At 29.0% G+C, this 23689-nt stretch overlaps 1 protein-coding gene across 1 annotated transcript in view; it reads right to left on the minus strand.

Moving 5' to 3' along the window:
• The window catches only part of LOC136978204 (KICSTOR complex protein SZT2-like), a 215191-nt gene that overhangs the window by 134039 nt on the left and 57463 nt on the right, over positions 1-23689 (minus strand). Inside the window, 6 exon segments of the mRNA XM_067273857.1 lie at positions 6128-6321; positions 8903-9017; positions 9103-9306; positions 13297-13362; positions 13488-13628; positions 13756-13914. Of these exon segments, the coding sequence (XP_067129958.1) occupies positions 6128-6321; positions 8903-9017; positions 9103-9306; positions 13297-13362; positions 13488-13628; positions 13756-13914 (879 nt within the window).

Genomic DNA, 23689 nt, shown 5'->3' on the forward strand with positions numbered 1-23689 from the left:
TAAACTTATTATGAAGAACACTAAATCAAAAATTAACTCCCCACTTGCTATGCAATAACCTCTCCTTTATTTACAATATGTAGATAATATCTTAATAACTTGGGAGGACTCGAAGAAAGAACTACTAATATTTATTTAAATGCTGTCCTCAGTTTACTTTTCTATTTTCTTCACCATAGAAAACATAATTTCTACTGGGAATCTGTGTATATGTAGAACCAGAAAAGATATTTTAGCATTGTCCTCATATTCTGTGTTCTGTAAATTCAATGCCTTGCCCCTTATTATTCCATCAATGGCCTTCCAACCCCAATACATATATTCCATCATAACAATTCTCATACTCAGGACATTTCTCTTCCTCTCTAGTCAAGCAGCAGTTAACATGAGTTGTGGTTAGTATCAGTTGTAATACATAAGGTGGGTTAGATATCTGAAAAATTCAAATACCTTATTAACCACATAAAAAGAGCACTCTTTCTGCTAACCACTCTGGCACAAAAAAAAATACCTTACCTATATACAGTCCACAATATCATAGTTGGAGTCACTGTCATTAATTGTCACATGCACATTAAGAAAATTCAGGTTTATTGTCCTACTGATCCCCTATTGTCCTGTGTTGCATAGGCTTTCATGTAATGATAGAGATAAAGTTGACTTGCTGGAAAAATTGAGGGAATATGCCAAATCTTTACAAAACCATCTCTCAGGGGGAGCAATCAATTATATTGAAATTACTACTAGAATACTCCAGACACTTATTCAAGAACACCAGGAAGACATAAAAATCACAGAAGTGGATAAAAGAGTCCTGAATCAAGATTATAAACCCCGTCATTAATTCTTAAACAATGCCAGGATAGAAGAGCATTATTCCTATGGGAGGCATTCTACATCTCCTTCCTACCTGGTAACAGGACCACCCTCAACATTCCCAAACTACGGATCACATTATCTAATCGACTTAAAATCATAAAACTATAGCATAATGTATAAAGACCCATTCCATTTTTTGTTTAAAAAGATATTTTTTAACTTTTAATAATTTTTAATTATCATCATCAAATTTCAAATTTGCATACATTCCATGAGCATACACACAGCTGGAACATTTATTAAAAAAAAATAATCCATTAGGTTCTTGCTTTGTTCAAATATGAAAACTCTCATTCAAAATGATTCCAATTGAATCAGCCTGATGAGGATAGTTATGAAGTATCTAAAATATTTGCAATTTTGAATAAAAAGTTTATTTTAACATATAAGACAGTGAATACATAACATCATAACTACTTTGGCATAATGTGTAGTTAATTTTGTTATTATATTTAATTGCATTTAATATTCCTAATTACTTTAAAAAGTATATGAAATCTAAATTCATATTTAAAATAATTCATAGTTTAAATATTTTATACTTTTTTAAATTAGTTTTTCTTAATTTAAAACAAGAGTTGACGTTTCACTCCTTTCTCCATAGTAAAACTAAAATAATATACAAAATCATAATTAGGCTGGCTACACATAGACTGTCTGTTATTGGGCTATTGTTTCACTGCTGTCTTTGAAATGTAAATTATGATATGATTGTCATATTAGTTCACTTAAAAGCCCTTATTATGAGTGCAACAATACTTATCTAGGGTGCTTATAATAAATATATAACAAAACATCAAATTCCTTAAATTCTTTTTATTTACTTACTTTTTTGAAATTTAACCATTTCACTTCATTTAAGTGATGCAAGAAAATTTAATAACATTTTCTCATAATTGTTTTGTTTTATCATGAAATTTTGATAAATTTTTACTATATGAAAGCTATAGATTAAAAATAAGTTAAATGTAATGGTCACAAATGTATTATACTAAAAATATCAATACCTATAGAAGTCAATTTTTTCATTTCAAAAAGTATTGCTGTTTCAAGGTAAGTTATTTATATTTTAGAAGTCATTAAAATGGATTCAACTAATGCATATGCTAGTAAATTTTAAAAAATTTAAGTTTTTTTAATTAAAACTAATTGAAAACTAAAAATGATCTAATTAAAATTTATCATCATCCTACAGTTAGGAAAAAAAAAAAAAAAAAAAAAAAAAAAAAACAGGTACAATTCTTCAAAAATCATATAATTACATCATAGTTCAAATATATAATACATTATTCCTTTTAACGTGATATGGATGCTGTATTGTATATTTTATATATATATATATGAAGTTACTTTAATTCAAAAAACCTTTTGGTTGACAGTATCACAGCATTTCCAGTTAGAAAATTAAACCTTTATTGCACAAAACGGGTGTTATACAAATGCATTTTGAGTTGTTTGAATGGGTGTTATACAAATACATTTCGGGTTGTTGTAAATTTACAACCCCTCTTCAGTGCTGTTAAAAAACAACAACAGTACAGTTAGGAACCCAACATTACTTATATATTGTATAAAAAATTTTTTACAAAGACTTACATGTTTCATAGAGAAATATCACAAAGTTTTCCACTTTCACATCCTTGTTTTCCATAAATATACATAAAACATTCTCTATATTGCATAAAACATAATTTATAACAACAAAAAAACATAAAAATTCATGACTTTAGGTCTTACTTTATTTTAAATTTATCCAGTATTATGTATTGTTATTTCTTTTTTACAATAAAGGTAACTATACATCAGTTCTTCTAGTTAAAGTACTGTATAAGTGTAAATTACATTATATTACAATACAATTTTTTTTAAAAAACCATTAAATAGTAAAGGGTAAAATTACTTACAATTAATATTCTGTATCTTTATATATATATATACATATCACAATGATTTTTCACAAAGTACAATATTTGAGTTTTCACAAATGCAACATATCTTAAGCTATACTATTAATATACTTAATGTGATGAAATGCCCCTATTAACTGGTACCATTGAAGGTTGATTGTCATGCTCTCTGAAATATTTATTAGTTTATCTTTAGGTTGTTTCTTTATTTCAATATGTTCTTTGAATTTCCTTTTGTAAATATTTTTCTCAATATGTAAAATATTTATATCATTTCTATTAATTTGACAGTTGTTGTTTATTGTGTGGTTATACCATGGTGAATTATCATATTTAAAGTGGATAGCAGCTTCTTGTTCTTTGATTCTTTTTCTAATGTGCGACCTTTTCGCTGATATATATGTTCTTGATATATATTAAGTCTTAATTTTCTAACCGAAAGGGCTGTGAGACTGTCAACCAAAAAGTTTTTCGATTAAAGTGACTTCATATATATACATACATATATATATATATATAACATTATTCCTATGTAAATATAAACATCTTTACAAAAACCCAATACAGATTCCAGTTTAATCTAAAATTATTTAATTAAATTTCAATAATTAAATTTAATACAAGATGGCACCTAATGCCTTCCTCTAGGGTCAAATTGATCAGTAATTTATGATTATTATAGCTGTTATTTAGCTCAATGTCATATGGAAGTTGTTGTAGCTTTATCTATTAATGTGATTAAAAAGTTGTCACACTGGATAATAAACATTTTAGTTTTTCAATTAATTATTGTTTACTTCGATAGAATTTCTTAAAAGCTTTTTATAATTATTGTCAAATAAAATATTCATACAATACTTAAGAATTACAGATATAAGTAAATAATGATTAATTATTAATTATGTACTCCCAGACTGTGTCTTCCTTTTATTCTTTTTTATCTTCACGACTAGGTGTATTAGTAGACACAAGGCATTTTTACATCACCTTTATTCCAGATGATGTAAAAATGCCTATGTATATCTATCACCGGAATAAAGATGATGTAAAAATGCCTTGTGTCTACTAATACACCTAGTCATGAAGATAAAAAAGACTAATTACTAAATTACTGTGTTTAGCAGATAGTTTCTAAGCACATTCTTTGGAACATATCTGATGACTATCAACAAGGAATAATATAGAGTAAAGCTCTTACTTTGCAGCCACCAATGGTTCTGAGCAAAAGTGATCTTTATACACCATGCTTTAAAAAGAAATATAATTTCAGTTGTGAATGCAAGTTAATAAAAAAAATTAAAAAATAACACAAAAATATTTGATTCTATTGTATTTTCTTTAATCCAATACATTTAAAGAAAATGATCCTTCTTATTTATATGTGGATTAAAATATCCTGAAAAATGACCTAATTTTTAAAATAAAACCATTGTCTATGGAATGGAAGTAGAGAATTGTTCTTCTGTTTTCCTTTAAGGAACTTAAATGTTGAATTATGACATGGTTACATGATATGTGTAGAGTTTGGATATAAGATCAGTAAGATAATTCTGTATTTGCAACAAAAATCACTTTGCATTATTAAATGGGATTTATTATCCAATTAAATAATAACAACAGAAGTGATATTTTAATAAATGTCAAGAAAATCCACCAATTGCCACTAACAGTAATTTCTGGAGTAGTTGGCATATTTTGTTTCAGTAATTTCCATCTAAAATTAAAACATAACCTATAGTTTAAAAGAAATTTGATTATTATTAATAATTAATTTGTAATAAATATAGTAAAATTAACTACAAATAAAACCTTTCCTTAAAAGAGATTTCCTAAATACTGTACAAATTTCATCAATCTACCTTATTCTCAACAGTAATTTTTTACCAGTTAAATTCAAAAATAAAAGCTAACATGCCAATGAGATTAACAGATATCACTTTTTAAACTCTTCTTAATGTTGAAACTGTGCCCTTTTTTAAGACATCGTGAAGTGTTAATAGTAGACACTAGACTTTTTCACATCCACTTTATTCTCCTATGTGCTTTACAGTATCTAAACTAATTGTGTCAATACACATTTTGGGCTGATGCCCCTCATCTGTTGGCTGAACAATGTTTATTGTTACATAGTATTATCAAAATTGTTTCTTACAAAAATTCATTTAAACATAACTGATACATGCTCTTTACAGCAATTTCTATTCTTGTCCAAAAGATCAACACTGGAAAAATGTTCTCAAAGAAAAATTGCAAGGTGAAATTCAACAGAAATTGATAGATATAGACTACTTCAAAATACATTTATTAAAAATAATATCAAAATAATTTACAATACACAGTACATTTGTTTACGCATGTTGACAATAAAATAGAAATTGCTGTGAAGATTATGCATCAAATATGTCTAAATGAATTTTTATAAGAAACAATTTTGCTAATACTATGTAACAATAAAGATTGTTTAGCCAACAGATGAGGGATATCAGCCCAAAATGTGTATTGACAATTGGTTTAAAGACTGTAAAGCACATAGGAGAATAAAGTGGACATGAAAAAGTCTAGTGTCCATTATCAACATTTCATGGTCTCTTAAAAAGCAAATTTTTTAACTCTTTTTCAAAAAGAAATGAATCCAAGTAATGATACTATATATAAAAATCCATTTAATATTGCTGTATTAAAAAACATCCAGCTTATCATGATACTTTGTTATTATGACAGTTATAGTGTATTACTGATACACTATAACTGTCATATCAATATCAACAACATTATGTCAATAATATTGATGATATTAATTGATATCACACTTTCTTTTAATTGTTTTTGAAATATCAAGATAAATTATAAAATCACATATAATTAAAACAATTGCAGCATCTGCAATTTTATTTTCTTTCAACAGCAGCAAAAAACAAAAAAATAAAATAAAATTATTAAAAAAAAAGTATCTGGCTATACTCAAAAATTTTTATATAATAATAAACACATGCAAAGAAATCTTTGTTATTGCTTTTATTTTAGAGCTATCAGTTTTCTTTCAGATTATTAGGAATTACATTCATATTTTAAAAATTTATGCAGTGGTCTCATTTGCTGATTCTGGAGTCTAGAAATAATATAAAATCCTTCCAACTTATACATTGTACAGTACATAAATACACATATTCTATTTACACATAAAATTTCTATGGATATAATTTTTCATCAATATAGTAAAAAGCATTTTTAAAATTTTAATCAAATTAAATTTTTAACATTGATTCATTTCTTAAATTTTTCATTATTTAAATTTTATTTATTTATTTCAAACTATAAGTTAATATTTTAAATTTAATTACCTGATTAACATTTTTTCAACAGGTTTTCGAAGCAAAATACAACAATTAATCTCCTTCCATTCTTGATTAAAACACATATGATGCATCTGAGGAGAACCGCCATTTTTTTGAAAAGAATAATGTTGAAAATCCTTTGTAATAGTACGCTTTGGAAATTTCAAGCTGAGAATTTTTTCCCGTAATTCAGTCACAATCTGAATTTTAATAAAAATAGTTTAATTTTGAATTAAACTATAATTTTAAAAAAATTACAAGAAAATATTTTTGAGTTTACATAAATGCACAAAAGCATTAGAAATTCAAAATAATGAAATATGATTGAATAATTATATATTGTATTATACAATTATATAATTATTAATTATAATAATTATTATATAATTATATTAAATAACTTTAATATACAGTATGTAACTTTTTAACTAACTATGTTCAGTAAACATTATAAAAAAACTATTTTACATATAACATTAATATAAATTTCCTTTCAACATTACTTTAAAATTATTTTCTTGTAAAGAAACATTTACAAAAAACATTTCAAAGACTAATAATTTTAATTTTAATAATTTGCTCTTATGAAGAATTTAATTAATTAATAAAATAAAATAATTGATAGTCACTGTTGGAGGTGTTGGCAGTGAATTTTGTCAGCGATTTTGGTGCAATTTAACTAATTATGAATTTTTGTTTTCTGTTACAGAAAACAAAAATTCTGTGTTTTTATTTTATTGGTTCTTTTCGGTTAATGGGATATCAGAAGACAATCACAAAAGACTATCACATTTACCAATTTAGCTCATCTGACTGTGCCAGCTTTGGGTAGCCTACTTGACTCTTTGTGGAATACTTGATGTTATAAAGTTTTAGAGGAATGTAGGGGCTTGCCCCCACCCAGGCACTGATAATGAACATTGAGGCACATGTCTACATGCAAAGCACATAGAATAGGCAGTAGATTGATACGTGTTAAAAACTGACCTTCAAAGACAAATATCATGTGAAGGGTCAACAATGGTGGGGTGGTGTAAAACTTCTCATTCAGAGCATGAATCTTACCTGTTGCTGTACATATCGGCTGGTATCCTGTTAACCAAAAAGTACTGTTTAATTTTTATTTTGTTTTAGTTGTATGTTATGCCGACGGTTCACTGCCAATTTGTGTTGTGTACATGTTGTTTTTATTGTTGTTGTTTTGCCTATACAAATAGATATTTACCTTATACTAATAAATAAATAAATTAATTAATTAATTAAATAAGAAGAAAAAAGATTTTATTAACAAAATCATTAGTGATAAACTATATGAATTTTTAAAAAGTAGCTTAATATAATATACCATGAAGCACAACAAAAATAAAATAGATTTATAATGATTTAAAAATAGGGCCAATTTTGGAATAACAGAATTTTTTCTAAAACCAACAAAACTTACTACATTCCTGTGATTGTTTGTTCTTGTAGAATAGCACTACTTTCAAGACTAATTATTTTTAAAAGATACAATGTGTAAAACTTTGTTTTTATATATGTTACAGTAAAAACCCGTTTTAACTAGTTGAAACTAGTTTTTACTGGATGTCATTGTTATAACTAGAATTTACTGCTAGTCAAAAATGAATTTGAGTTAAAACTAGTTTTAACTAGACAAAACAGTTTTAACAAAATGGCTTAGTAAAAACTGTTTCGACCAAGGTCATTCAGCTAACACGTTCCTATAGTGTATGATGAATTTCATATCACTTTAACCCTTTTCCCCCCGACATCTTGTTTACGTTTATTTTGCGATCCCTCCGAAGGCAATATAGGTCAGTCAGGCGATATTATTTTAAAAGTTCACCAAAAATCAAATTATCATTATATCTATATGAAAAAAATCACTTACATTTATTAATATCTTTAGTTTTAAATACGATATTTTTCAATACATTTTATTAAAAAAATTTATAAGAAAAAAAATAATATATATCAGAACTGACACACAAACTTGATAATTTGTAACATTTTGTGAAAATTAACATTGTCTAGTTACATAGTTGTTTGCCCACACTTAGCCAGAAAGTTGTAGAGTATTGTTTTGTACAATTCGATATAACACTTATGCAGGTATGTTTATTCGTTGTGAAATTATTGCACATTATATCAAACATTTGTTTGAAATCAAAATTTTATACTGCTATAAACTAATATAATGAATTATTATACTTTATTCACTTCATATTGAACGAGATTATATCTGTTGTTAATAAATTTTACAAAAATCGATATTTACCAAAGTAACGATGAATCGATACCCTGGAAGTTTTGCTTAAAAAGCCAGGGTACCAATCGATCGGTGCCTTCAGGGACAAAGGGTTAATTAATGTTAATAACACAGATGTGTGACCAATATTTTCAATAAATATCGTATTAAATAATGCAAATGTTTTAATCCCAATCATCACTTTATTTATTTCCCCCAAACATATTTATGTAGCTAAAATTAGTTTTAACTAATGTTAAAAGTTAAAACTAGTTTTATCTAAAATCAAAACATGTACAGCAGTAAATTCTAGTTTTAACTAGACAAAATGGGTTTAACAATGACATTCAGTAAAAACTAGTTTCAACTAGTTAAAACGTGTTGTAACTAAAAACGGGTTTTTACTGTAACATATACAATAAACTTTAACACTTGATATAGTTATTCTTTTTTACTGTAGTTTCTTCAAGTATTTATAAAATTCTGTATTATTTTTATAAATGATAATCTCAATAATCATATAAAACTTTTACTTCATTTCTTTTGTAGCCAGGTGTTCCTCCAAGAAATGCCAAACGGATCACCATACATGGTGCTTTAGAAGTTACTCGAATAATAAAAAATGAATCTGGTGGCTTATCCGAAGAACTACAAAAAAACAAAAAATAATAATAATAATTTTTAAAACAATGAAGAAAAAAATGAAATAGATGTATTTGATTAAATATATTACCTGAACAGTAATTTAATATAGGAATTACTCTCAATTAAGACAAATGAACTATATTCTCGTAAAAATTTATTCAGTAAAGTTAATGCCTGACGACATTGAATTTGATTGTAGCGACCATTAGAATTGGGTAAATGAATATTTTTAGGAAGAGGCATATCATGTTCCAAAATAATTCCAATTCTATGAGTATGCATCCATTTTTGCCTATAAAAAATATAGAAATTTCTATTACAATAAACATCAAATGAATATTTTTATTTTAAACTAACTTAATCTAGATCAGAACAACAAAAATAACAAACTGTACTGAGAAAATATACTAGTTAACAATATGTATCTGTTAATAATATTAGTTAACAAAGTTTACAAAACTTCATAATATTTATATTGTTGACACAGATGATTTTTCTTGTATTAATGGATAAAATAATATAAAAATATTGTCTTAACCTAACATATTAATTAAAAAACAAATAACTTAATAATATATTAATATTAAAATTATGATTAGCTTTATTCATTGTTTAATTTTTTAAAGTAAACTGTTTAGAAAATAATTGCTTTAATTTCAAATAATTTTATAAAGTAAAATATTATCGTACTGCAGAACTTTTCATTTTTGTTTTTATGCTATATACAGCAAATCTTTTTAATATAGTTATGTTTTGCAATGTATGCTGGAAAATAAAATATAATTAATTATTCACAGTATACTGAAAACTTTAATATGTGCAATATAGTCTCTGAAACAATCTGTAATATACAAAAATTATTACTATTTAAAAACTATACACAATTTAAATATTTGATTATAATTTATATTAAATTTGATTTTTTTTCCACCAATATGTTTTATTCAGTTATTATTCCATAGTTACTCTTACTTGCCCACATCCTCCCAAAGGCACTCAACCGGCCATCGCAACCCCGGCAAGGCGTATATATATATAAATAAACAACAACTAACCCGTTATATATAAAGACCAACAACTGCCGAATTATCGGGCTAGCAAATGGCTATAGAAATATTAATAATTTAAGTAAATTTGTTACTAGAGTTAGGCGTTAGGCGCCATCTCTTGCTAAATTTAATAATTAGAATTTTAATTAAATAATTTAAATAAATTTAGGCCTAACTGGAAAAAAGAATCGGCCCGAAGCGGGACTCGAACCCGCAACTTCTGCTATCCGTGCAGACACATTACCAGTTACGCTACCCGGACCTTCGATCCGATCTCCCCTTCCAGTTGATATAAGATTACCGTACAACCATCGACAATCATTATAATGCCGGCTGGGGACACATTAATTGCCCACGTCCTCCCAAAGGCACTCAACCGGCCATCGCGACCCCGGAGTGCCTTTGGGAGGACATGGGCAATTAATGTGTCCCCAGCCAGCATTGTAATGACCGTCGATGGTTGTACAGTAATCTTATATCAACTGGAAGGGGAGATCGGATCGAAGGTCCGGGTAGCGTAACTGGTAATGTGTCTGCACGGATAGCAGAAGTTGCGGGTTCGAGTCCCGCTTCGGGCCGATTCTTTTTTTCCAGTTAGGCCTAAATTTATTTAAATTATTTAATTAAAATTCTAATTATTAAATTTAGCAAGAGATGGCGCCTAACGCCTAACTCTAGTAACAAATTTACTTAAATTATTAATATTTCTATAGCCATTTGCTAGCCCGATAATTCGGCAGTTGTTGGTCTTTATATATAACGGGTTAGTTGTTGTTTATTTATATATATACGCCTTGCCGGGGTTGCGATGGCCGGTTGAGTGCCTTTGGGAGGACGTGGGCAATTAATGTGTCCCCAGCCGGCATTGTAATGACCGTCGATGGTTGTACGGTAATGTTACTCTTACATTTTAGAATGAATTATTTATGAATTTAAAATAAATAATAAAAATGAACACACTTATAAGTATAGAAAAAAATACAAAAAATACTCATTAGTTCAAAATTCAAAACACAAAATGATCATGACTTTGATTATTGAGTTTTGATTATTTGAGATTTACATATTTCTGTACAATATGCCAAATGCCATGTAACTAGTGTAATTTAATGAGCAAATGGGGCATGACTATGTATACAGAATGCTACTTTCATTAATTAATAATTATTAATAATAATATAAATAAACTGCAGGTAAATAGCACATGTCTGATGAGAACCTAACAGGTTGCCAGTTAGGTATTATAAAAAGTAAAGCAAAATTCCTCAAAATGTATCCCAAATTATTTTCAAAGTAGCCCAAAATGTAGTAAATCACCCAAATCTATTAGCATAGGGCCTTACAAATATCTCAATCTGCTACTTGTAGCCCAATCTTGAAACCCTGAAACCCAGCTGTATTTTATGAAATAAGAGAAAACAGGATAACTGATGGGTAATAACATCTGAAAATGTGTTACTGTAAAAGCAAAGCCATGTTGACCAGATTAGAGTTGTTAATGGTCAATTGCTCTTTTATAGTATGGAATGGAGGCATTTTGATCTAAATGAACAAGTTAACACAAACATATAACAGTTCAGATGAAATTGTCACTTCAAATTTCAAAGTAGCTGTATTTTGAATTAACTGAATTCCCTAACATATAAATCTCTATATCCCTGGTTGGGACAAATAATATAGTTATGAACTAACAGGATTTTAAATTATTCATGTTCAGATTAACAAGGATTTCCTATATATTTAAAGTATAATTTATTTCATTACTTTTCTTCTGTATTTTAACAAGCAAAGAGTAACAAATCATTATTTCTTTCCATATAATTAAGAACTACAATTAAAAAAATTTGCTTTCTTTAATTAATATTGCTAATATCACAGATGGACAATTTATATCATAGAATAAAACTCATAACTATTGAATAATTATTTTCAAAATAAACATTTAAAAATGAAAATCAGTTTTTTAAGAAAAAATATTATTTCTCTGCAAAGATATTCATTTAGGCAAAAAGATTTTGAATGAGATACAATTTTCTATTTTTAGAGACAAATCTAAAAATTTTACTTATAAATATTTTATACATAGATTTGATAAAATATTAATAGGTTATTTTATGATGGTGTGTAAAAGGGACAAAGTGAGATGGCATTTTTTTAAGTATTGTCTATTTGAGAATTTTTGTATATTTTCTAAGTTTATATTATATATAAAATTTTAAAAAAAAACCATTTTGTCCTTCAAAGCACTTTTCTGTATAAACATCCTGAAGCCTGATATTTTAGTAATATGTCAAATAATTGCCTGATTAAATTGAGCTACTTTACCACCATTAAAAATAATAGTGGTAAAGTAGCCCAATTTAATCCAGCAATCATTTGGCATAGCACTTTTCTATTTTAATATATTCATATCATAAAACATAAATTAATTTAGCTCTATATTTTGAGAATTAACATTCCTTACTTTAAAATAAATTAATATAATTATAAAATCATTTAATATAGAATATTGTATGTATATATGTGTATACACCTATCCCTCGTTTTACACGATACTTCTTTTACACGTTTTCGCTTTTACATGGTTTAAAAAATAAATGTAGAAAATAAACTGGCTATGATCAAAAGGAACAATTTTCAACTCTAATCTACATCTATATTCCAATCCACCTTAATTACATGTTATAGTTGATATTTAAAATACTAGGTGACAGTTTTATTTCAATCTGTCAAATAGTAACCGATAAACCGATGTAGGGTACTCCCCATATGCATGAAGTTGCATTCATTGCACATAGTTTTAAACCAGAAAATTTTAATTTTTCATATTTATAAGTAACAAACGATTACATTATTTTTAATTACATTTTTTACATTACATTACATTACATTACACAATTACATTACATTTTTATGAATCTTTCAGATTTTATTTTTTGTTCCTTTGTACTTTGTATTTAATTAATAAAAGAATATATTTTTTTTGCCTTTCAATATTTTTGTTTGATTTATGTACATTTAAAAAATTGAAAAAAAATTCATAATTAATAAACAACGAAATTATGCGTTTTTTGCATACTTTTCGATTTACACGTTTTTCTCAGGAACCTATCTTCTGTGTAAATCGAGGGATAGGTATACTGTATTTATAATATCAATATACACATTTTATATATGTAAATTTCTTAAAAATTAAATAAATTTAATTAAAACATAATTTACAATTTCCTTACCAAATATTTATATCAAGTAAACAAATAGGTTTCCAAAAATTAGCAAACTGTGCATGGGAAGAATTTCTAAACAATAAAAATTTTTATAATTAAATTTATTAATGCAATAAAACATTGAATTAAAAAAAAAATTTACTAAATCAAAATAATCTCTATAATTATCAAATGTGTAATAATAAATATAAACTTACTTCAGTGAAATATTTGTATCAGAATTTGGCAATAAATCAAAAACTGGAATTCCATTTTTAATGCTCTCTGGCACAGTATAATAAACAGAATTATGAGCAAATGAATGAATGTGGGCTAAAAGTTGATCAGTTCTGGACAAACTACAGTTATTTAAAATTCTCAAATTAGTAAATATGTTTGATCATTTGTAATTTGTTTTAATTTAATAAAAACATTAATAATTTTAATAATAAATTACTTATATCTTTACTAAAATGGAACACTTACTTTTTTAAAGTTGTCCTGAATTGTTTCACTACAGCATTTCTATAAGAACTTTGAATTGCTTTCTTCATTGGGCATGTTACATCATGGAGAAGCTCATAACTACCTTCAAAAACTACTTCATATGTACAAGTTGGAGAAGTAAAATTTTGACTAGATTCACTAAAATTAAACAAACATTTTTGAAATTATTTTAAATACTATCAAAAAATAGTAAAATTTTAAATATATATATATATATATATATATATATATATATATGTTATATGTAGCCTAGAGCAGGGATGGCAAATATGTGGTACACATGCTCAAAGTGGCAGTGCATGTAAGGAAAAATTATCTGGCACATAACATATCATACAATTTTGATTTATCATGGCTTTTTCAATCATTCTTTTGGTTTATCACCTGATCATCCCTTTTTCAATCAGCTTTTTACATTTATTTTAATTAAAACATATTTGTTCAATTTATTTAAATATTGTTAGCTTTATAGATGTTTATGCATGCCAAACTCTAAAACTTTGGCATGCATAAACATCTTTAAAGCTAAGTATGCTTACTATATGGTACGCAAAAACAAAAAGGTTTACCACCCTTGGCCTAGAGCAGGGATGGGAAACCTTTTTGTTCATGAAGGCCACATTACAATTCATTGTCCTTTATAGAGGCCGCATTGAAATTTCTTTTTTGTCATTTTATCCCTAGGCTTAGGCCGCTAGGTAATTTGAAAGTTATGTAATAAAAGAAAGACAGGAACACAGTTATTTTTCCTCTCGTCTATATATGCATGTGTGTATTGTAAATTTATGTATAATAACTATAGAAAAAAAATAAAGGTCTTAAAAAAATATATATCGACATTTACATCACAGGCCGCAGAAGGCCACACTTGTTGGCCCAAAAGGCAGCAGGTTCTCCATCCCTGGCCCAGAGTCTTGTTAGTAATCCAGACAGCCAAGTCAAAGATAAGCTATTAGAGCTCAAAAAGCCTAAGGATATAAACTAATGCTTCATAAATATTAAATTCAAATGTTAATACAAGATATTCTACCATAATGTCCTGCCACAAAATACGGTGAAAACTGCTTGGGTGACCACCTGCATTCGACAGGCACCTGTCAAAACAGGCAAAAATTTCTGGCACGGAATAGTTTATATATAGTCTTCACATACATTACTCGTATTAAACGACCACCTGTGTAACGTGACCGCGGGCATCAATTTTTGGTCCAAAACAACATACGACAACTGTAATAAGTGACCACTTCTGCAAATATATCTGGTCTAAACTATTGTTCGAATCCATCTCAACAACATTTACCCCCTCCTAATATAATGAATTAGTCTAAACTCTTGTTTGAACCACCTTGGACACTTCTCCCCCCTTGAAATTAGGTACAGGTATTAATGAATTAGTCTAGCAACAAAGGAAATTCATTTCGGTTTGTTCGAAATTGTCCAAAAATGAAAGAAATGCAAAGTGCTGTCTTTAGAAAATTGTGTTAAAGTTATCAGAGAAAGTGAAAATGGTTTATCACAACGGCAATTTAGCTGTGAAGTTTAACTGTGGAAAAATGAAATTTATTTTCCTTAGGGTATAAAATATTGTACACAATACAATTAATCGACTAATGTCATTGTTTGATAAAATTTATTTAATTAATTTATTTATTTTTTGACGCTCATATAAAGTAAATGTGCAATAAATAGTTTCTGTATCAACCTACCTTATTTCTGCAATATTTAAAAAAAAATAATATCCAAGTAATTTTTGCATGCAAAATAATCAAAAAACAATAAACGCATTAACGCAAAAATCAGTTTTACAGGTAACCTTCCTTTTTCGATTCTGCCATTGTCATTGGACAATCGCAAAATGTAATGAAATCGTATTATGAGAAAAAATAATAAAATTGTTTTATTATTAATTAATAATTTTTCTTATTGTACTTAAGAAAATATTAAATATTAAAAAAGTACAGTATTTTTTAAGTTAAAATAAAATTAAACTAACGAAAACCAAAACCAAAGTGATGGGAGAAATACGATGCGCTTGTATATCGATGAAGTAATACGCATAACTGAGGAACAAACGAAAAGAACCAAGTTAAATTAATTAAGTTGGGAAAAAGAAAGTTTGCATTATAATCGAGAAAATGCGAGTATTGTATTAATCTTTAAAATATTGGTATTAAATCTGTTTTATAAAATCATGATGACTCCTGTAAATTGAGTTATCCTATAAGAATAAAATACAATACCAATATAGCTCTATTGTTAAAAAAATTCACATATTTTTGCTCACCTCGAGTTTTGCTTAGTAGAAATGGCTAAAAAGTGCACAAAATACATACGGAAATACGGTATTACAGCACCACCTGTATTGGATGACCACCTGTCTAAAAGACCACTTTTTGAAGGAACTGTAGGTGGTCATCATAGACAGGTTTTATTATATATATTTCCCAATAAAAACTGATTGCAAACAACATATAACAAGGATTCTAACTGATTACTTAAAAAATAATAAAATGAAACACAGTCAACTTCCATAATATTTAAATGAAAAAACCTTTTTCATTTGTTGATAAATTAGTCCTAGAGTTTCATAATTCATTTATTTATTTACTGGATCAAATTTGTTTTGTGCTATGATCATATATAATCAAAATTATCTCAAATATTCCATTTATCTTATTTGATTTCAAAATCTTTCATGTTGACCAAACAGTTTTCAGAATGCAGATTCATTACTACTTTTATACTGTTTTATACTGTGGCTACACGCCATGCTTCAGATGTATATTTTTATATGTAATTATATTGTTTTTATATTTTATATTTTCTTTATTTCCTTTATTCCAACCTATTTGTCCATTCTTCCTGGAATGTACCTATTGCTCTTATGCTTTCTTTGTTATTTCGATGACTCACCCCTGAAAACAAAAGAGGGAGTGCAGCCCTGAGGGAAGAAAGAGGAACATGTGTGTCATTCTGGAGCGAGAACTCGAGTTGGAAGGAGTGATAGTGGAGTCTCTCCAGTACGCCTAGTACCAGAAAGATAGGGACAAGGACGATTTGAACTGTTTTAGAGAGTGAGAAAAAGAGAAAGTGTTCGCCGATCCCCGTTTCACCGTGATACTTCGGCCTGTAGGTTCGTCAATCTAGTCGTGGGTACCTTCTTTCCTGTCCATTCTTGATATTCTCTTCCTTTTATTTCTTTGTTTTGTATAATAGTTTTAATTTTATAATTTAAGTAATATTGTCGGGAATTTTTATTGTACACTAGAATTAAGGTTTATATTTTAAGAGATATTGTCGGGAAAAATTTTTGTACCAGATTTGGTATTTGCTCTCATGTATTGTCGGTGGGAAAAGGTGTTTGTTGGTATCCCCTGTATCCTGTTTATTTACGAGCGAAGAAAATAAAACTCATTGTGTTTTGTTTTTCTCAATTTCGTTTCTTTGTCTTCATACCGCTCGTTAACATCACAATACTATACAGGACATCAGACTATTGTGGCTAAGACAACAGGTACTTTTATAATTATTCAGAGTAATTACTTTTATTTTTATCCAGAAATGTAGATCTTGCAATCTTGCACACTAATATAATTTTCATTCTTTAGTCAATCTTTATCACATTGTTTGCCATGCACAGATGTATTACTGTATTTTACTGTATAGTTGTAACTTTTAAGTTTTTTAGAAAAATATGTTGAGAGCATATTGAAATGCCTGCCAAGTAGTACATTCAAAACTCCCAAAAAATTTTGATAGCTATTCTGTGTTATAATGCTAAATATAGATATAAATACTATTTCACCAAATACAGAGAAAGTATAACAGCTAACATATTCCATTTTATTTCTCATTAAAATAAAAATATTATATATCACTTGTAAGTCCTTTTTAAATCTTAACAGTAGCTTAAGTTTTTAGATCAAATATCCTTTACAATATTTGATCTATAACCCTTTTCATTTTTCATAATTGGAGATAATAGAAGTCAAAATGTAATGTAATGTAATAGAATTAATTTATTCAATATATTAAAAATCTGTGTAGCATTTGATGATTAGTATAACTGGTTTAAAAAAATGATTAAAAAAATTGTTATTATTAGTATACTATAAAGACATAAAGTAGCTTAATATAAGAAATAATAAATATATTATAATATAAACATAAATCTTTTAGTACAATAGAATCAGTATAACCTTCATACTCATCATGGCCTGATTTCTGAATACCTCAATAAATTAATGCTATTTGCTTGTTAATGAAAATTTAAAAAAAATTCATTTTTATAAAATACACAATTAATATTAGTTGCAGCAAACATAAAATCAAATTTATAAATTAAAAGCAGTTCTAATTATTTAGTTTATAAGTGAATCACTACAAAATATTTATAATGATAAAAAAAAAAAATTACAAAAATCATTTTCATATACTTTTCCAGTTTTTGCTTAATTTTTTTTAACAGAAATCATTAATTTCAATACCCTACAAGTTTTTACAATTCTTTCCAATTATTACAATTTATTCATCATAATAAAATAATGATAATGCAAATATATTTATTCACTTCAAAATTTTATTTTGACATTAAAAGAAGATAACATTAGGAAGCGCAAGCAAGTACGTTCATTTTTCTTAATGATTCTGTCATTATATGACTAAAAAACATTAAATATTTAAATATTATTTTCTAAAAAATGTTTTTTCTTTTTTTTAAACTTGTTTCAATAATAGAAAAGTATTAGTTGTTTGTCATAATCCTGTTAGTCATTTTTATGGAACTAAATATATCAACAATTTTGGCATCCAGTTTTTCTAAATTGCTTTTCAGTTTAATTCACATCAATGTGATATAACAATACAGTAGAGAGTCATTAATCCGAACCCCGGTAATCCAAATCACTGGTTATCCAAACGATTTTCAGTCGGACTGTGACGTGCTGAATCGAACGTTTTTGATACTAGATTTACTTCTAAAGTATAATTTTCATGTTTTTATATTCTTCAATATATTTATTTTGTTTGTTCAAAATAAAGAAATAATTTTTAATGATACAATAGCCTCGATTATTATTATAAAAATTTTTGTTAGGCTTAAAATCGATGAAAATTCAACACGAAGTGACTAGCAATGGAGAAAAATTCAACATGAAGCAACATGCAACGGAAAAAAATTTAAACATCAAACGGATTAATATATTTTTTCGCACATAATCAGTTATCCGAACAAATCACTAATCCGAACAACCCCAGTCCCCAATTGATTCGGATTAACGACTCTCTACTGTACATTGAATATGGAACCAGATATATTTTGTCTTGTGAGTCAATTCTGACCTGTTCTATTTTGTTTGGGAATTATACTTTAGTTTGTTATTCTATTTATTTTGAGACATTTTATTTTGTTAAGGATAGAATACCACACCTCACGTGGGCAAAATTCAAAAACCTAACACCTTACAATGACAACTACTGGCAGCAACCTAAGACAACATCGAACCCAGAAACAACATCATTCTTTTAACTTCGTGTAGAAGTCTCTTCTACAAGAAGTTAAAAGAATAATCTCCTGCCTGAAATTGTCATTGAATGCACAACAAAAAATTATAAAATTAATTGTAAGGGCAGTGACACAAATTAAAAAGGAAAATTACTAGAATAAATAAATTGTTAACAATTAAGTATGTAAATAGGGTTGAGTTGGCATATGCATGTAATATCACTCCAACCACACTTCATTTCATTTCATTTTTATTAATCTCTAAAACAATCTGTTCGATTCTGCATTGGCACTATCAAATATCCAAATTGTTACTTATTACAACTGTAGATACATCTCACTATTACATTGATAATCCCGAAAATGAAAACTTTATAAAAAGACTGTACATTACAGTTGAACTTATATACTAAAATACAAAAAACAACAATGAAACATAATTACATACATACATACAAGAAAGACATCGGCCATACACGAAGTGTTTAGCCAGCAGAAAAGAGGGTAAGGGAAAGGGGAGGGAAGGAGAAGAAGGAGGGAGAAGAGATAGACAGTAGAAAAAGGTAAAATCCCTCTGAACGGTGTACATATGGCTACAGTACCCTCTATGTTTGATGTTAGCATGCAGTTTTTAAGCTGCAAAGCTGTAGTCCCCCAAAGGGTCTCAAAGAAAACCTGAGTGTAGCAAACACCAATAATTGAGTGCCACCACAAATAGCTGTGTGTAGAAGTTAGTGCCAAGTGGCTGTTAGTAGAAAGAATTATATCTACTTAATACTAATAAAACTGAACGCGGCTGTGAACTTTAACACTGTTTAACAGGCTAGACAGACAGTGTGAAAAAGACATGAACACAATGACAAACTAGATGAGACGAATGGACTGACAGAGACAAACGGGCAAGACCCCAATTTCTTTATTTTTATTATTTTTTATTTTTAAACATTAACTTACTCACTAATCTAAACTAACCTACCATAACCTAGGACGTACCTAACCAGAGAACTAAAGCTAACAAACCATAATCTAATTTAACCAAACCTATCATATTCTAATTGAAAACCAAAGCTAAGAGTCCCTAATCTAACTTACAACTAACTAACTGAATTTAGACTGAAAAAGAAGACATTTTACATTTACATTTACCAAAGGATTAGAAGGCCTCCACCAATAGGTACAGCCTTGGAAAAAAAAATATGGAGAGAAGTATATAAATATTATAGAAGTTAGAAGAATGAAGAAAAGAAAAGAATGACAGGAAAGTGTGAAATATGAGACTATAGTGTGCCACCCGAGAGCCAACTGTATAACATCAATGAATACAAATTACGAGCATATAGTTGTGTACAGAATAACTGCCTCTACAACTTGAGGTATTAGGAGCCCCATAACGGCTAACTTGCCTTGGTGCTCAACACACAAAACACGTATGAACAGCCCCTTTCGGGAGAAAACAGACAAAGCCCTCCATGGCTTAGAAGGTAACATAATAAAATAAAACAAAACAAAAAGAAGACAGAAAAAAGAATTAAAATACAAAGTTTAATGGCAGCTAAATGCTGACAGTTGAACAAACCAAGAAAAAGCTAATTGTCATCCGTACCTCTGAAGTGAGTGCTCTCAAGAGCCCCACTAAAATATATAAATGTGAGTAGATGATGGAACAGTGTACATGTGTGAATGAGTTGGTGCAGATTGCAAAGCCAGTTGTATCCTTCAAGAATAGCAGCTCTCATTAAACTATCCCTAATGTGATTGTACCTATTCCAGCAAAAAACAAAGTGAAGAGGTGTTGGACCTCCTGAATATTACAATTGCATTGTGGATTGTCTCCAAGGTTAAATCTATGTAAGTATTGCTTAAAGTTGCCGTGTCCTGTAAGTAGCTGAGTGAGGATATAACTAGGGTAAAGGTGGCGAAGAATTGCAGTAGTGTCAACCTTAGGGATGAAAGTGTAGGTGAGCCTACCAGTGGTGTCACAGTCCCAGTTGTCTTGCCAGAGAATGAGGATTTGCTTCTTGACGTGATTGTTGATGTACAAGGTAGGAATGTAACTGAAAGTACTAGTGACTGAAGACTTTGCAGCTTTTTTGGCAAGACGGGCAGTGGTCTCATTGCCAAGCTCATCTATCATGAGATAGATGAGTTTTAAGCGGCTATCAGACTTCGCAATCCTGTGTAAAGCTACCCTACTGTCAGAATAAATGTGATAGTGTAAGTAGTCTCTTTTGTCCTTCCTATGCCTAATGTGAATTAAGCTCATATAAATAGCTAAAGTTTCTGCCTGTGCTATTGAGCAGTGTGAACCTAGATGGAAGCATGCGTTGTGAAACTCGCGGCCTATGTCGGAGTAAACTACAAAAGTGGCACCCACATCGTCACCCATCTTGGAACTATCAGCGTAAATCCTAAACATGGGATGATCACCTAGATCTTCGAAGTAAATGTCAGGGGCAAGCTGATGGGAAAGGTGGTAATCATAAATCATAAGGGTATTTTTGTCGATGCTAAATTTTTTGATATCATCGATCAAGGTCAAACTGGGGGGGAATCTTACCTACTTATCTGAGTCGCTATAATCTCGCCAGGGTAAGGTGATGAGATTTTCCTGCCAAATAATGCATTTAATTTCTAAGTTGATAGGGATCAATCCTAACATTACCAAAAGGGCACTAGTGGGTGCAGTCCTATAAGCCTTACAAATGCAGAAAGCTGCAATCCTTTAAACAAATAACAGTTTTTTGCAGTTATGGACTTTGGCGGCCACGAAGCCCCAGATCTGTACAGCATAGAGGAGTGCTGGCTGAATTGCTCCCCTGTAAATAAGCTTAGTAGCATTAGGGCCAAAGCTCCAAGTGTTCCTAGCAATAGTAATGACATAATTACACATAACATAATTACAGGCAGAAGATTTGGTGGTTTCTTGCTGCAACACAAAATAAAATGTGGCTAACATGAAATAGCTTCAAGAATACAAAATAAATAAAACAAACAAACAAACCATTGTAGCCATTTGCAAAAGCCTGATAACCTGAGTTATCCATAGAAACAGATCCAACATCATTGTTAGCTGGAAAAACAGAACAAAATAAAAGTTTTCCCTGGAAAAGGATATTAACACAGTACCTAAGGTTGGTCAGGTTCATTGCTTGGTTCTGCTCACATGTTCGCACTTAAATTGTAGTGCGATTACAGTACAAAGTCAACTCTGTTAATTATTCGTGCCTTCACTCGCTGATATACAGGACATGACCTATCCATAGTGCTGTGGTCTTTTTTTAGGTTCTCCTTTACACAGTTAGCACATCTCATGGTATTGTTCTTATTATCACAGTCTTTATAAAGATGGTTACCACTGCAATGGTTACAAACATGGATTCTGCCTGACAATCCTTTGCAAAATGTCCGTAGGCCAAACATTTAAAACATTGATGGACAGGAACAAAATCAGTCACTGGGTATCTGGTCCATTGGATACTTAATTTTTCTCCTTTGAGAATGAGATCCCGAATGTGGAGTGTGACTTCAATCACCCACGATGTATGATTTTCACTTTTCTGGCTAACTGGAAATCTGATTCTCATGCTATTGACAAATTCCGCTGAAGTATAATGTTTGCTTAAGTGAAAAGTTTGCTCAATAACAGATTCTAATAGATTATCCTTGTCAATAGTCTTAGGCACAGAACTTATTTTTAGAAGTGGAAGTCGCTTCTTTGCACACTCAGCAGTTAAACCTGCAACATTACAAGCAGCTCCTTAAGATTTTCCATCACATCAACTGCCACTCTGCCACTCCACCCTTGTTTATATTCCTGATATGCTGTATCCCCATACTAAGATTTGCAGGCTTTACACTAGATGTAAGGAGTGCCTTTGTCTGATCAGACGTATTTTCCTTCTTTTTACTATACACCAAAACCGCGAGTCAGTTTAGGAGATACAATTGCTGGCTCTAATGGCTTTATGCCTTTCTTAAAGTTTCCAGCACTTTTCCACTCTGGGGGAGGCAGATTGCATGGTCTTACTAATATCACAAACTTCCTCTTTGACTTTCATTATTGCCTCAATTATCTTATCACTATGAATAGAAATTGCCTTTTCTAACACCTCTTTAGTAATAAATAATTTATAATATTTTATATTATAAATTATTTTTGAAAAATTAGTGAGAAACAGCTTCTGCTACTCAATGACATTTTTTTTTAGTATTAGAGGACTGAGAAATGATTTATGCAACACACCTATATAGTATAGATTGAGTATGTTTCACATTAGGATATGTTTGGTGCTAAACACAAGCTTTAATGTGTGTATAGCTTCCATAAAAATTCCCAACCTACCCTTGGGATTTTCTGCAAAGTATTTCTTAATTTTATCTAATACTGTATAGGTCTCTTCCAAAAAGTTC

Source organism: Centruroides vittatus, unplaced genomic scaffold (assembly GCF_030686945.1).
Source record: "Centruroides vittatus isolate TY-2023 unplaced genomic scaffold, ASM3068694v2 contig_5, whole genome shotgun sequence".
Taxonomy (NCBI): domain Eukaryota; kingdom Metazoa; phylum Arthropoda; class Arachnida; order Scorpiones; family Buthidae; genus Centruroides; species Centruroides vittatus.